We start from the raw sequence: 15,000 nt of genomic DNA on the forward strand, positions 1-15,000 counted from the left end.
GTCCTCACCGCGGTGTGACCGTAAAGAACCGTCCTCACCGCGGCGTGACCATAAAGAACCGTTGCACCTGTCGTTAGGAAGCCGTCCTCACCGCGGTGTGACCGTAAAGAACCGTCCTCACCGCGGCGTGACCGTAAAGAACCGTGTGAACGCATTTAGAGTCGAGTTCTGGGGCAAAGTTATTTCTGAACACAGAGACGACGTGTGGGAATAAGGTGCAGGATGTTTGCGCTCAGTGACAGCGGCGCTGCGTCGGAGCTGATGATGTAAGCTGTGATCACGCAGGTGCAGCAGCGAGGCGCCTCACCTGACTCTCTGACTCCTCCCACAGGTTTGGTGATGTCGGCCATCACCGTCATCATCCTGGTGCTGTACTTCGTCATCAACACTTTTGTCGTTGAAGGTTTGTACGAACTCAACTTCCTGAAAACTGCACAAACTTCCTCTGAACGCACCTCTTTCACTTCCTGTCACTCTTTTATCATCGTGTTGTTTTTAATTCTGTATATTTGTGATTCATGATCCTGGTTCTGTCCGGTCAGACGCAGTTCAGTGTCTCCTCTGTTGAACCTGATCATGTGACCGGTGCAGAACGTAAATAACGGCCTCATGACGGTGTAACGGCAGATCTGTGCTTCTGTACATCCTGATTCTACAGAGAGCTCAGGACTGTTGTTATGCCACAGCTGTGTGAGCGCACCCTGAGTCGGCTTAGTAACCAACATGTTGGTGTTTGTTCATTGTAACTGCCGTGTTGTTGGATTGTATTGTACGTTGCCTCGTTCTGTTGAACCAAGAACTACAGATGGAAATTAGCGGCTACGCCAAATCTGATGCAGCCATGTTTGCCACTGCACACTGTCCTTACTTAATAAATACATAAATAAATAAATAAACTATTCATTTAGCCTTAAAGTGAAATCTGCAGCAGCATGAGAAGAGTCCCTACACACACACACACACACACACACACACACACACACACACACACACACACACACACACACACACACGAGAAGAGTCCATACACACACAACAAAGCAGCAATGGGCTCCTTCCACTGTAATGGACTTTACTATGAGAGGAGCTGGTGCAGGGGCCAGTAGGTAAGTCTTTAAAACACTCTTTAATAAACTCTGGCTTCACTAACGACGCTGATGATGCTTTGTTGTGTGTGTAGGGACTCTTCTCCTGCTGCTGCAGAGGTTTGCTGTTATTTTCAGCAGCATTAGTGGTTAAAAAAGACCTTTGAATGCCTTCACCGTACTGCCCCGAGCTAACCACTGTTCTTTGGCGTGTGGCGTGTGGCGTGTGGCGTGTGTGGCGTGTGGCGCGTGGCGTGTGTGGCGTGTGTTGCAGGTCACACGTGGTTGACAGAGTGCACTCCGGTCTACATCCAGTACTTCGTCAAGTTCTTCATCATTGGCGTCACCGTGCTGGTCGTGGCCGTGCCTGAAGGCTTACCTCTGGCTGTCACCATCTCTCTGGCTTACTCTGTGAAGGTAACAGACCCGCTCCGCTTCACTGCACCTCACATCCCTCTGCTCTCCGTCACTGTCTCTCTCTCCGTCACTGTCTCTCTCTCTTTTCTAGAAAATGATGAAGGACAACAACCTCGTGCGCCACCTGGATGCGTGCGAGACCATGGGCAACGCCACGGCCATCTGCTCCGACAAGACGGGCACCCTCACCACCAACCGCATGACCGTGGTGCAGACGCACGTCGGTGAGCGCAACGCAAACACTCGTGAATAAATACAAATACAAACCAGGAATATCTACAATTCACCGAGCTGTCAGTACTGATCATCTGTGCGACCTGTGAAGGATCAGGGATCACACTTTCAGAAACGTCCCCACTTCTTTGGGGGGTGAGCTGTGGTTCTCCTCGGCCTGTAGCTCGTCAGTCTACTCTCGGGTCACATGAGGGAGAATAATGTGCAGAAGTGTTTCCACACCAGGGCTGCATGAAGTCAGGAAAACCTGCGATATGCGACATTGATGCGACATGACACATTAGCACTGTTGCCTCACAACAAGAGGGTTCGAATCCCGGCTGGGGTCCTTCTGTGTGGAGTTCTCTCTGGGTTCTTCCTCCCACAGTCCAAAGACGTGCAGGTGTTAGGTTCATTGGTGACTCTAAGAGCCCCCTCCCACTGTGCCTCCGTCCCGTGCCCCGTGCTTTAGGGTCCTTGTCCCCCCCTCCAGGTAACACGTCACACGCATTGATGATGTCATGGCGATGCGTGGCTTTGTCTCAAAATCTTTCAATAGACCTCGGCCCCACCTCCGACCTTTGACCCCGCGGCGTCACATAACAACAACAGTGCTGCTGCGTGAGAGGACAGAGACGGACCCAGAGACTGTTTAGTGAACTGGACTCTGAGCCACATGCATGGGACTGAATGAGGCCCAGCACAGATGTCTCCCTTTTCCCTGATGCTCTGAATAAGGAGCTAAACTGCTCTAGGCTCTGTTTCTAAATCCAGTTCTAAGAAGCTGTGAAAAGTCTCTGAATGTAGTGAGAAAGTGGCGCCTGGGAGTGCTTTGGGACGGGGAAGGGGCTCCCAGCAGCCCCCTCTGCTCAGTGAGGACACTAACTGCAGAGTGAAGGGGCTCCCAGCAGCCCCCTCTGCTCAGTGAGGACACTAACTGCAGAGTGAAGGGGCTCCCAGCAGCCCCCTCTGCTCAGTGAGGACACTAACTGCAGAGTGAAGGGGCTCCCAGCAGCCCCCTCTGCTCAGTGAGGACACTAACTGCAGAGTGAAGGGGCTCCCAGCAGCCCCCTCTGCTCAGTGAGGACACTAACTGCAGAGTGAAGGGGCTCCCAGCAGCCCCCTCTGCTCAGTGAGGACACTAACTGCAGAGTGAAGGGGCTCCCAGCAGCACCCTCTGCTCAGTGAGGACACTAACTGCAGAGTGAAGGGGCTCCCAGCAGCCCCCTCTGCTCAGTGAGGACACTAACTGCAGAGTGAAGGGGCTCCCAGCAGCCCCCTCTGCTCAGTGAGGACGCTAACTGCAGAGTGAAGGGGCTCCCAGCAGCCCCCTCTGCTCAGTGAGGACACTAACTGCAGAGTGAAGGGGCTCCCAGCAGCCCCCTCTGCTCAGTGAGGACACTAACTGCAGAGTGAAGGGTGCATCAGAGTCCAGAACAGCACCAAAGTCTGTAAATGTAGTGAGAAAGTGGCGCCTGGGATACGTTGACGTACAGCGTCCTAATACATGACGTGTGGAAATAAACTATTTATCGCAGGTCAAGCTGTGTTCTGCGATACGTTTATCGCAAATGTTAAAGGTATATTTCTAATATATCGTGGGTCCACGTTCACTGATCTCATGTTACCTGATTAAAGGAACAAACAGCAGGTGGAGAAAGTGCTGAGAAGCTGAAAGAACACAGCTTATTATTATTATATTGTATATCATTGATGTGTATTAAAGTGAGATTGTTGTTGCCTAGGTGACGTGCACCACCGCGTGGTCCCGGATCCTGGACAGATCAACCCCCGGACCCTGGATCTGTTAGTCAATGCTATTGCTATCAACAGCGCCTACACCTCCAAGATCTTGGTGAGTGATGCACCGACCGCCACCTCACCGCAGACCCTTCAGTGGTCCTGAGTGATGCACCGACCGCAGACCCTTCAGTGGTCCTGAGTGATGCACCGACCGCAGACCCTTCAGTGGTCCTGAGTGAATGCTGGTTTGTTTTAATGTCGTGTCCTTTGTCTCTCTGTCTCCCTCCTTCCTCTAACGCACTGCACCGTCACGCTCCTTTCTCACTCTGCACCAGCCGCCCGATGTGGAGGGGGGTCTGGCTAAGCAGGTGGGCAACAAGACCGAGTGTGGCCTGCTGGGATTTGTGTTGGACCTCCAGCGGGACTACGCCCCCGTGAGAGAGCAGATCCCTGAGGAGAGGCTGTACAAGGTAGGGAGCCACGCACCGCACGCACATGCACGGCAACATCTAATCTAATCATTCATTTACATTCACACACCCATCGCAGCACGGGGAGCAATTCAGGGTTCAGTGTCTTGCCCAAGGACACTTTGACATGTGGACCAGGGGAGGTGGGGATCAAACCGCCGATCTCTCAACTAGAGGACGATCCACTCTCCGCTGGGCACAGTTGCCCCCAACTACTAAACTACACATATGTTATCAGTGTGCTTTACTGCACAGGCTCATTTGAAATCACAGCTTAAAGCTCATCTGCGTGGCACGCGGCCCCCGGGGTCAGGAAACACAGCTGCAGTCTGTTGAGCTGTGGATGAGGGAGCGCAGGGTCTCCGGTTCGAGTCCTGGAGGGCCACTGTGCTGCATTTGTTGGGTCTACGTCGCTTTAACACACCTGAGTCTAACACTTTTCAAACCTGTGACGAGCTTCATCATTAGACTCAGGTGTGTTGGAGCAGGACAGTGGCCCCTCCAGGAGCAGGACTGCCCCCCCTGATGTAGCACATCGAACTGCGTTGTGCTGCGTGTTGCACAGAGAGCATGCTGGGAAATCTTTCAGCAGTTTATTGCAAGGCAACACAGATGGCCCCGGTGTAATATCCCACACGTGCAGAGAAACGAAGCATCCAAAGCACATAAATAGAAAGGGAGCGAGCGTCACGTGCAGTGACATCAGTGGGGACCAGACTGTGACGGCACAGAACTGAGCGGATCCATCGGGTCTGATAACTTCCTGTCAGCTAAGATTCTAGCTTCAGTGTTAATGGAGGACGAAGAGGAAGCCAGACTGGACCTCAGCCCGGCCGTGCAGCCTTTTGTTTCCTTCTTCCAGTGAACGTCTGAACATTTGTTATGAAGTGAACACAACATTTAAAATGAGATACACCTTCATTGTTCCCCAGCAGCAGTTCTGTTCTGTTCTGCTAAAATCATATTCAGTATTTGTACTGCGTGAAATTCATCTTTCATTGCTGCTTAATGTGGAAAGGGAAGTTTGGGGTCCCTGCTGGAGCTGCTGCCCCTGAGACCTGATCCAGGACCAGAGGCTGGAGCTGCTGCCCCTGAGACCTGATCCAGGACCAGAGGCTGGAGCTGCTGCCCCTGAGACCTGATCCAGGATCAGAGGCTGGAGCTGCTGCCCCTGAGACCTGATCCAGGATCAGAGGCTGGAGCTGCTGCCCCTGAGACCTGATCCAGGATCAGAGGCTGGAGCTGCTGCCCCTGAGACCTGATCCAGGACCAGAGGCTGGAGCTGCTGCCCCTGAGACCTGATCCAGGATCAGAGGCTGGAGCTGCTGCCCCTGAGACCTGATCCAGGACCAGAGGCTGGAGCTGCTGCCCCTGAGACCTGATCCAGGACCAGAGTCCGGATCCGTGCACCGGGCACCGCGGAGATCTGTCTTTAAACTTTCATCAGAAACCAGAAGTGTGGAGAAAAGTCAGGGGAGTGAGTCCGCCTCACCCTCCGGGGGCCGACAGAGCGACGTGGACTCTGTTAAAGCCACACAGGATCGTACCGGGATCACAAACGCAGCCGCTGCAGAGACATGAGACAAACACGCGTGTGCTGCTCAGTGTCACCCTCAGGTTCATCACCTCACACACTCACAGCCTGGAGTCTGGTCATGTGACTGCATCTCTCTCTCTCTCTCTCTCTCTCTCTCTCTCTCTCTCTCTCTCCCTCTCTCTCTCTCTGTCTCTCTCTGTCTCTCTCTCTCTCTGTCTCTCTCTCTCTCTCTCTCTCTCTCTCTCTCTCTCTCTCTCTCTCTCTCTCTCTCTCTCTCTCTCTCTCTCTCTCTCTCAGGTGTACACGTTCAACTCAGTGCGTAAGTCCATGTGTACGGTGATCAAGCTGCCGGACGGCTCCTTCCGCCTCTACAGCAAAGGAGCTTCAGAGATCTTACTGAAGAAGTGAGTGTGGGGGGAGGACGGGGGAGGACGGGGGAGGACGGGGGAGGACGGGGGAGGCTGGAGGAGGACGGGGGAGGATGGGGGAGGACGGGGGAGGACGGGGGAGGACGGGGGAGGACGGGCGAGGACGGGGGAGGACGGGGGAGGCTGGAGGAGGACGGGGGCGGACGGGGGAGGCTGGAGGAGGATGGGGGAGGACGGGGGAGGACGGGGGAGGCTGGAGGAGGACGGAGGAGGACAGGGGAGGACGGGGGAGGACAGGGGAGGACAGGGGAGGACGGAGGAGGACGGAGGAGGACGGGGGAGGACAGGGGAGGACGGGGGAGGACAGGGGAGGACGGGGGAGGACAGGGGAGGACAGAGGAGGACGGAGGAGGACGGAGGAGGACGGGGGAGGACAGGGGAGGACGGGGGAGGACAGGGGAGGACGGGGGAGGACAGGGGAGGACAGAGGAGGACGGGGGAGGACAGGGGAGGACGGGGGAGGACAGGGGGAGGACGGGGGAGGACGGGGGAGGACGGGGGAGGACAGAGGAGGACGGGGGAGGATGTGGGAGGACGGGGGAGGACGGGGAGGTGCAGGGGGTCTGGGGTGACAGGAGACTGTGTGGATACACAGAGACCACAGTTCACAGGCGTCTGGGTTAAAAGTCTCCGTGTGCAGTGAGAGACGGTGTTCTCGCTCCTCTCTCTGCAGGTGCACCTACATCCTAGACGCCAACGGAGAGCCGCGCCCTTTCCGCCCACGGGACAGAGACGAGATGGTCAAACAGGTGAGACTTAAAGATGTACGCCGTGAGACCTGAGATACCGTGTTTAAGCGCCCTCTTTGGCAGGAACACCGTGTCCTAACTGCCCACGCACGACGCAGCGCACTTTTCTTGGACGCACGGTATTTTATTTGTTTTGCAGTTTTTCAAACCTTTTATTATTTAGGACGGACAGGAAATGGGGTGAGAGAGAGGGGGGGGGGGGGGGGGGGGACACGGGGCGACTGCTCCAACCACTTCTCCACCGTGCCGCCCTGACGCCTGGTATTTGTTCCTGTTGCACGTTTGGAAAGTGCCACGATGGATGAAGAACGGCTGCTTCATGAAGTTTAAAAAGAGGAGTTTCCTGTACGACTCGTCATCACTTCACTGCTGAACCCTAAATGAGAACGCAGCTGAGAGGAGGGAGATCTCCAGGCAGCTCAACGTCTCTGGGAAGCAAATATGAGACCAGTGTTGTTTAGTTTTGTACAAAGTGGAGATATGATGATGACATGATAGTGAGGAAGCTACAACTATATCTCAGTCTGATCCGGAGTTCACAGCTGATGGTTACGTGGTTTGTTTCTGTGACGTCACAAAATCGAACACGATCCAAACGGCTGCAGCGTCGAGAAACGACGCGGCGCGACAGTCTGACGCTCACGCTCACGCTCACTGTGTTTTCATTTAATTTGAAATGTTTTGCTGTTTTCCCAAATTCTAATAACAAGTGAACGCAGCATAACCATCAGTGACGCTGTCAGCAACATGGCGGCGTGTGAACGTCTCCACAGACACACGGATGTGGTCCGTCCTCTAAATGTTCCCCTCTTAAATCCACACACACACACACACACACACACACACACACACACACACACACACACACACACTCATGTTCCTGCCTTTACTACAAGCCTGACTCAGAAGTTGGAAGTTCCTGATTTCCGATTACAAGTGAACGCAGCATAACCGTCAGTGACGCTGTCAGCAACATGGCGGCGTGTGAACGTCTCCACAGACACACAGATGTGGTCCGTCCTCTAAATGTTCCCCTCCTAAATACACACACACACACACACACACACACACACACACACACACTCATGTTCCTGTTACACGTCTGCCCGTACTACAAGCCTGACTCAGAAGTTGGAAGTTCCTGATTTCCGTTTACAAGTGAACGCAGCGTAACTGTTAGTGACTGTCGGCAGCGTCAGTAACACGGCGGCGTGTGAACGTCTCCACACACACACAGATGAGAAAACTCAGCAAAGAGGAAACAAGATCAGTCTCTGTTGTTTTAACTCACTCAGGATCTTAACACACACTCTTTAAAGTCCTGATGTGCAGATGAGTGTCGTCAGTCTCTGCACATGAACCGAAGCACCAACGCCGTCGTTGGCGAACCCGGAGTTTAGTAAAAAAGACGGTTTTTAATGCTGAGTGCGTCAAAACTCGACTTCTCCCACATGAACCTCAAACCAGCTGCAGTTTAATCCAGTTTTCATGCGTCAGACATGATGTCAGCTGTAAACGACCTCTTCCTGTAATCATGACTGTTAATTAGGTCATCGAGCAAATGGCGTGCGAGGGCTTGAGAACCATCTGCATCGCGTACCGTGACCTGCCGTCCAACCCGGAGCCGGAGTGGGAGAACGAAGCCGACATCATGACGGAGCTGACCTGCATCACGGTGGTGGGGATAGAGGACCCTGTACGGCCTGAGGTAGGGTGTGTATGTGTGTGTGTGTGTGTGTGTGTGTGTGTGTGTGTGTGTGTGTGTGTGTGTGTTTGTGTGTGTGTGTGCACTTTAACAGCAGGGTGTGTGTGTCCCTCTCAGGTGCCTGACGCCATCCGCAAGTGTCAGCGCGCAGGCATCACGGTGCGGATGGTGACAGGGGACAACATCAACACGGCGAGGGCCATCGCTGCTAAATGTGGCATCATCCACCCGGGAGACGACTTCATCTGTCTGGAGGGGAAAGACTTCAACCGACGAATCAGGAACGAGAAGGGAGAGGTGAGGCTGAGGACACCTAGAGGACACGTTTATGCTCCTAGAGGACACTTTAACACACGTTTATGCTCCTAGAGGACGCTTTAACACACGTTTATGCTCCTAGAGGACACTTTAGCACACGTTTATGCTCCTAGAGGACACTTTAACACACGTTTATGCTCCTAGAGGACACTTTAACACACGTTTATGCTCCTAGAGGACACTTTAACACACGTTTATGCTCCTAGAGGACACTTTAACACATGTTTATGCTCCTAGAGGACACTTTAACACACGTTTATGCTCCTAGAGGACACTTTAACACACGTTTATGCTCCTAGAGGACACTTTAACACATGTTTATGCTCCTAGAGGACACTTTAACACACGTTTATGCACCTAGAGGACACTTTAACACACGTTTATGCTCCTAGAGGACACTTTAACACACATTTATGCTCCTAGAGAACACTTTAACACACGTTTAGGCTCCTAGAGGACACTTTAACACACGTTTATGCTCCTAGAGAACACTTTAACACACGTTTATGCTCCTAGAGGACACTTTAACACATGTTTATGCTCCTAGAGGACACTTTAGCACACGTTTATGCTCCTAGAGGACACTTTAGCACATGTTTATGCTCCTAGAGGACACTTTAACACACGTTTATGGTCCTAGAGGACACTTCAACACACGTTTATGCTCCTAGAGGACACTTTAACACACGTTTATGCTCCTAGAGGACACTTTAACACACGTTTATGCTCCTAGAGGACACTTTAGCACACGTTTATGCTCCTAGAGGACACTTTAACACACGTTTATGCTCCTAGAGGACACTTTAACACATGTTTATGCTCCTAGAGGACACTTTAACACACGTTTATGCTCCTAGAGGACACTTTAACACACGTTTATGCTCCTAGAGGACACTTTAACACATGTTTATGCTCCTAGAGGACACTTTAACACACGTTTATGCTCCTAGAGGACACTTTAACACATGTTTATGCTCCTAGAGAACACTTTAACACACGTTTAGGCTCCAAGAGGACACTTTAACACACGTTTATGCTCCTAGAGGACACTTTAACACACGTTTATGCACCTAGAGGACACTTTAACACACGTTTATGCTCCTAGAGAACACTTTAACACACGTTTAGGCTCCTAGAGGACACTTTAACACACGTTTAGGCTCCAAGAGGACACTTTAACACACATTTATGCTCCTAGAGGACACTTTAACACACGTTTATGCACCTAGAGGACACTTTAACACACGTTTATGCTCCTAGAGGACACTTTAACACACATTTATGCTCCTAGAGAACACTTTAACACACGTTTAGGCTCCTAGAGGACACTTTAACACACGTTTATGCTCCTAGAGAACACTTTAACACACGTTTATGCTCCTGGAGGACACTTTAACACATGTTTATGCTCCTAGAGGACACTTTAGCACACGTTTATGCTCCTAGAGGACACTTTAGCACATGTTTATGCTCCTAGAGGACACTTTAACACACGTTTATGGTCCTAGAGGACACTTCAACACACGTTTATGCTCCTAGAGGACACTTTAACACACGTTTATGCTCCTAGAGGACACTTTAACACACGTTTATGCTCCTAGAGGACACTTTAGCACACGTTAAGGCTCCTAGAGGACACTTTAACACACGTTTAGGCTCCGAGAGGACACTTTAACACACGTTTATGCTCCTAGAGGACACTTTAGCACACGTTTATGCTCCTAGAGGACACTTTAACACACGTTTATGCTCCTAGAGGACACTTTAACACACGTTTATGCTCATAGAGGACACTGTAACACACGTTTATGCTCCTAGAGGACACTTTAACACACGTTTATGCTCCTAGAGGACACTTTACACACGTTAAGGCTCCTAGAGGACACTTTAACACATGTTAATGCTCCTAGAGGACACTTTAACACACGTTTATGCTTCTAGAGGACACTTTAACACACGTTTATGCTCCTAGAGGACACTTTAACACACGTTTATGCTCCTAGAGGACATTTTAACACACGTTTAGTCTCCTAGAGGACACTTTAGCACACGTTTATGCTCCTAGAGGACACTTTAACACACGTTTATGCTCCTAGAGGACACTTTAGCACACGTTTAGTCTCCTAGAGGACACTTTAGCACACGTTTATGCTCCTAGAGGACACTTTAACACACGTTTATGCTCCTAGAGGACACTTTAACACACGTTTATGCTCCTAGAGGACACTTTAACACACGTTTATGCTCCTAGAGGACACTTTAACACACGTTTATGCTCCTAGAGGACACTTTAACACACGTTTATGCTCCTAGAGGACACTTTACACACGTTAAGGCTCCTAGAGGACACTTTAACACATGTTAATGCTCCTAGAGGACACTTTAACACACGTTTATGCTTCTAGAGGACACTTTAACACACGTTTATGCTCCTAGAGGACACTTTAACACACGTTTATGCTCCTAGAGGACACTTTAACACACTTTTATGCTCCTAGAGGACATTTTAACACACGTTTAGTCTCCTAGAGGACACTTTAGCACACGTTTATGCTCCTAGAGGACACTTTAACACACGTTTATGCTCCTAGAGGACACTTTACACACGTTAAGGCTCCTAGAGGACACTTTAACACATGTTAATGCTCCTAGAGGACACTTTAACACACGTTTATGCTTCTAGAGGACACTTTAACACACGTTTATGCTCCTAGAGGACACTTTAACACACGTTTATGCTCCTAGAGGACACTTTAACACACTTTTATGCTCCTAGAGGACATTTTAACACACGTTTAGTCTCCTAGAGGACACTTTAACACACGTTTATGCTCCTAGAGGACACTTTAACACACTTTTATGCTCCTAGAGGACATTTTAACACACGTTTAGTCTCCTAGAGGACATTTTAACACACGTTTAGTCTCCTAGAGGACACTTTAGCACACGTTTATTCTCCTAGAGGACACTTTAGCACACGTTTATGCTCCTAGAGGACACTTTAACACACGTTTATGCTCCTAGAGGACACTTTAACACACGTTTATGCTCCTAGAGGACATTTTAACACACGTTTAGTCTCCTAGAGGACACTTTAGCACACGTTTATGCTCCTAGAGGACACTTTAACACACGTTTATGCTCCTAGAGGACACTTTAGCACACGTTTAGTCTCCTAGAGGACACTTTAGCACACGTTTATGCTCCTAGAGGACACTTTAACACACGTTTATGCTCCTAGAGGACACTTTAACACACGTTTATGCTCCTAGAGGACACTTTAACACACGTTTATGCTCCTAGAGGACACTTTAACACACGTTTATGCTCCTAGAGGACACTTTAACACACGTTTATGCTCCTAGAGGACACTTTACACACGTTAAGGCTCCTAGAGGACACTTTAACACATGTTAATGCTCCTAGAGGACACTTTAACACACGTTTATGCTTCTAGAGGACACTTTAACACACGTTTATGCTCCTAGAGGACACTTTAACACACGTTTATGCTCCTAGAGGACACTTTAACACACTTTTATGCTCCTAGAGGACATTTTAACACACGTTTAGTCTCCTAGAGGACACTTTAGCACACGTTTATGCTCCTAGAGGACACTTTAACACACGTTTATGCTCCTAGAGGACACTTTACACACGTTAAGGCTCCTAGAGGACACTTTAACACATGTTAATGCTCCTAGAGGACACTTTAACACACGTTTATGCTTCTAGAGGACACTTTAACACACGTTTATGCTCCTAGAGGACACTTTAACACACGTTTATGCTCCTAGAGGACACTTTAACACACTTTTATGCTCCTAGAGGACATTTTAACACACGTTTAGTCTCCTAGAGGACACTTTAGCACACGTTTATGCTCCTAGAGGACACTTTAACACACGTTTATGCTCCTAGAGGACACTTTAGCACACGTTTAGTCTCCTAGAGGACACTTTAGCACACGTTTATGCTCCTAGAGGACACTTTAACACACGTTTATGCTCCTAGAGGACACTTTAACACACGTTTATGCTCCTAGAGGACACTTTAAGTGAAAGAGGAGACGAGCTCATAGCTTCTCTATTATTATTATTATTATTCATCATCACACTCTTCCCTCTTTTCTCTCCATACGACAGATTGAACAGGAGCGTATTGACAAAATCTGGCCCAAACTCCGAGTGTTGGCTCGATCCTCGCCGACTGACAAACACACACTGGTCAAAGGTGAGACTCACACACACACACACACACACACACACACACACACACACACACACACACACACACACACACATACACACACACACACACACACACATACACACACACACACACACACACACAGATCTGGAGTTTCTCCTTCCTGTTTGTGTCCAGGCATCATCGACAGCACCGTCCTGGAACAGCGGCAGGTTGTCGCGGTAACAGGAGATGGAACCAATGACGGACCGGCGTTGAAGAAGGCTGATGTGGGCTTCGCCATGGTAACGGGACTGATTATTCACCGTCACTGTTCAAACCGTCCTGTAGTTACAGTAAAGTCATCACACAGACGTATATGTGTATATATGTATTTATCTCCCTACTGAACAACACTGGTTCTGAAGCAGAGGGAGACAGGAGCACTGTGATGTGGACGCCTGCATGCATGAGCGGTGTCCTGAGTCTGTCTCCGTCTTTGTCCTGAGTCTGTCTCCGTCTTTGTCCTGAGTCTGTCTCTGTCTCCGTCTGTGTCCTGACTCTGTCTCCGTCTGTGTCCTGAGTCTGTCTCCGTCCGTGTCCTGAGTCTGTCTCTGTCTGTGTCCTGAGTCTGTCTTTGTCTCCGTCTGTGTCCTGAGTCTGTCTCCGTCTGTGTCCTGACTCTGACTCTGTCTCCGTCTGTGTCCTGAGTCTGTCTCCGTCTGTGTCCTGAGTCTGTCTCCGTCTGTGTCCTGAGTCTGTCTCTGTCTGTGTCCTGACTCTGTCTCCGTCTGTGTCCTGACTCTGTCTCCGTCTGTGTCCTGAGTCTGTCTTTGTCTCCGTCTGTGTCCTGAGTCTGTCTCCGTCTGTGTCCTGACTCTGACTCTGTCTCCTTCTGTGTCCTGACTCTGTCTCCGTCTGTGTCCCGACTCTGTCTCCGTCTGTGTCCTGACTCTGTCTCTGTTTGTGTCCTGAGTCTGTCTCTGTCTCCGTCTGTGTCCTGAGTCTGTCTCCGTCTGTGTCCTGACTCTGTCTCTGTCTGTGTCCTGAGTCTGTCTCTGTCTCCATCTGTGTCCTGAGTCTGTCTCCATCTGTGTCCTGAGTCTGTCTCCGTCTGTGTCCTGACTCTGTCTCTGTCTCCGTCTGTGTCCTGAGTCTGTCTCCGTCTGTGTCCTGACTCTGTCTCTGTCTGTGTCCTGAGTCTGTCTCTGTCTCCATCTGTGTCCTGAGTCTGTCTCCATCTGTGTCCTGAGTCTGTCTCCGTCTGTGTCCTGACTCTGACTCTGTCTCCGTCTGTGTCCTGAGTCTGTCTCCGTCTGTGTCCTGAGTCTGTCTCTGTCTGTGTCCTGACTCTGACTCTGTCTCTGTCTGTGTCCTGAGTCTGTCTCCGTCTGTGTCCTGAGTCTGTCTCTGTCTGTGTCCTGACTCTGTCTCCGTCTGTGTCCTGAGTCTGTCTCCGTCTGTGTCCTGAGTCTGTCTCGGTCTGTGTCCTGACTCTGTCTCCGTCTGTGTCCTGACTCTGTCTCCGTCTGTGTCCTGAGTCTGTCTCTGTCTGTGTCCTGAGTCTGTCTCCGTCTGTGTCCTGAGTCTGTCTCGGTCTGTGTCCTGACTCTGTCTCCGTCTGTGTCCTGAGTCTGTCTCCGTCTGTGTCCTGAGTCTGTCTCGGTCTGTGTCCTGAGTCTGTCTCTGTCTCTGTCTGTGTCCTGACTCTGTCTCTGTCTCCGTCTGTGTCCTGACGCTGTCTCTGTCTCCGTCTGTGTCCTGAGTCTGTCTCCGTCTGTGTCCTGACTCTGTCTCCGTCTGTGTCCTGACTCTGTCTCCGTCTGTGTCCTGAGTCTGTCTCTGTCTCCGTCTGTGTCCTGACGCTGTCTCTGTCTCCGTCTGTCTCAGGGTATCGCGGGGACAGACGTGGCTAAAGAGGCGTCTGACATCATCCTGACCGATGACAACTTCAGCAGCATCGTGAAGGCCGTGATGTGGGGACGCAACGTCTACGACAGCATCTCCAAGTTCCTGCAGTTCCAGCTCACGGTCAACGTGGTGGCCGTCATAGTGGCCTTCACCGGGGCCTGCATCACTCAGGTACACACACACACACACACACACACACACACACACACACACACACACACACACACACACACACA

The 15,000-nt window shown here is 50.7% G+C and overlaps 1 protein-coding gene across 1 annotated transcript in view; it reads left to right on the top strand.

The window, feature by feature from the left end:
• atp2b3b (ATPase plasma membrane Ca2+ transporting 3b) overlaps positions 1-15,000 on the top strand; it is a gene marked incomplete at its 3' end in the record, with an annotated part of 63,093 nt that overhangs the window by 37,647 nt on the left and 10,446 nt on the right. Inside the window, exons 9-20 of the mRNA XM_083920431.1 lie at positions 332-403; positions 1,360-1,502; positions 1,594-1,726; positions 3,461-3,570; positions 3,794-3,928; positions 5,763-5,869; positions 6,567-6,642; positions 8,192-8,350; positions 8,465-8,644; positions 12,811-12,898; positions 13,052-13,158; positions 14,744-14,935. Of these exons, the coding sequence (XP_083776557.1) occupies positions 332-403; positions 1,360-1,502; positions 1,594-1,726; positions 3,461-3,570; positions 3,794-3,928; positions 5,763-5,869; positions 6,567-6,642; positions 8,192-8,350; positions 8,465-8,644; positions 12,811-12,898; positions 13,052-13,158; positions 14,744-14,935 (1,502 nt within the window). The remainder of the gene's footprint in view (positions 1-331; positions 404-1,359; positions 1,503-1,593; positions 1,727-3,460; positions 3,571-3,793; positions 3,929-5,762; positions 5,870-6,566; positions 6,643-8,191; positions 8,351-8,464; positions 8,645-12,810; positions 12,899-13,051; positions 13,159-14,743; positions 14,936-15,000) is intronic.

The sequence above is a fragment of the Echiichthys vipera genome (assembly GCF_963691815.1).
Source record: "Echiichthys vipera genome assembly, chromosome: 9".
Classification (NCBI taxonomy): Eukaryota; Metazoa; Chordata; class Actinopteri; order Perciformes; family Trachinidae; genus Echiichthys; species Echiichthys vipera.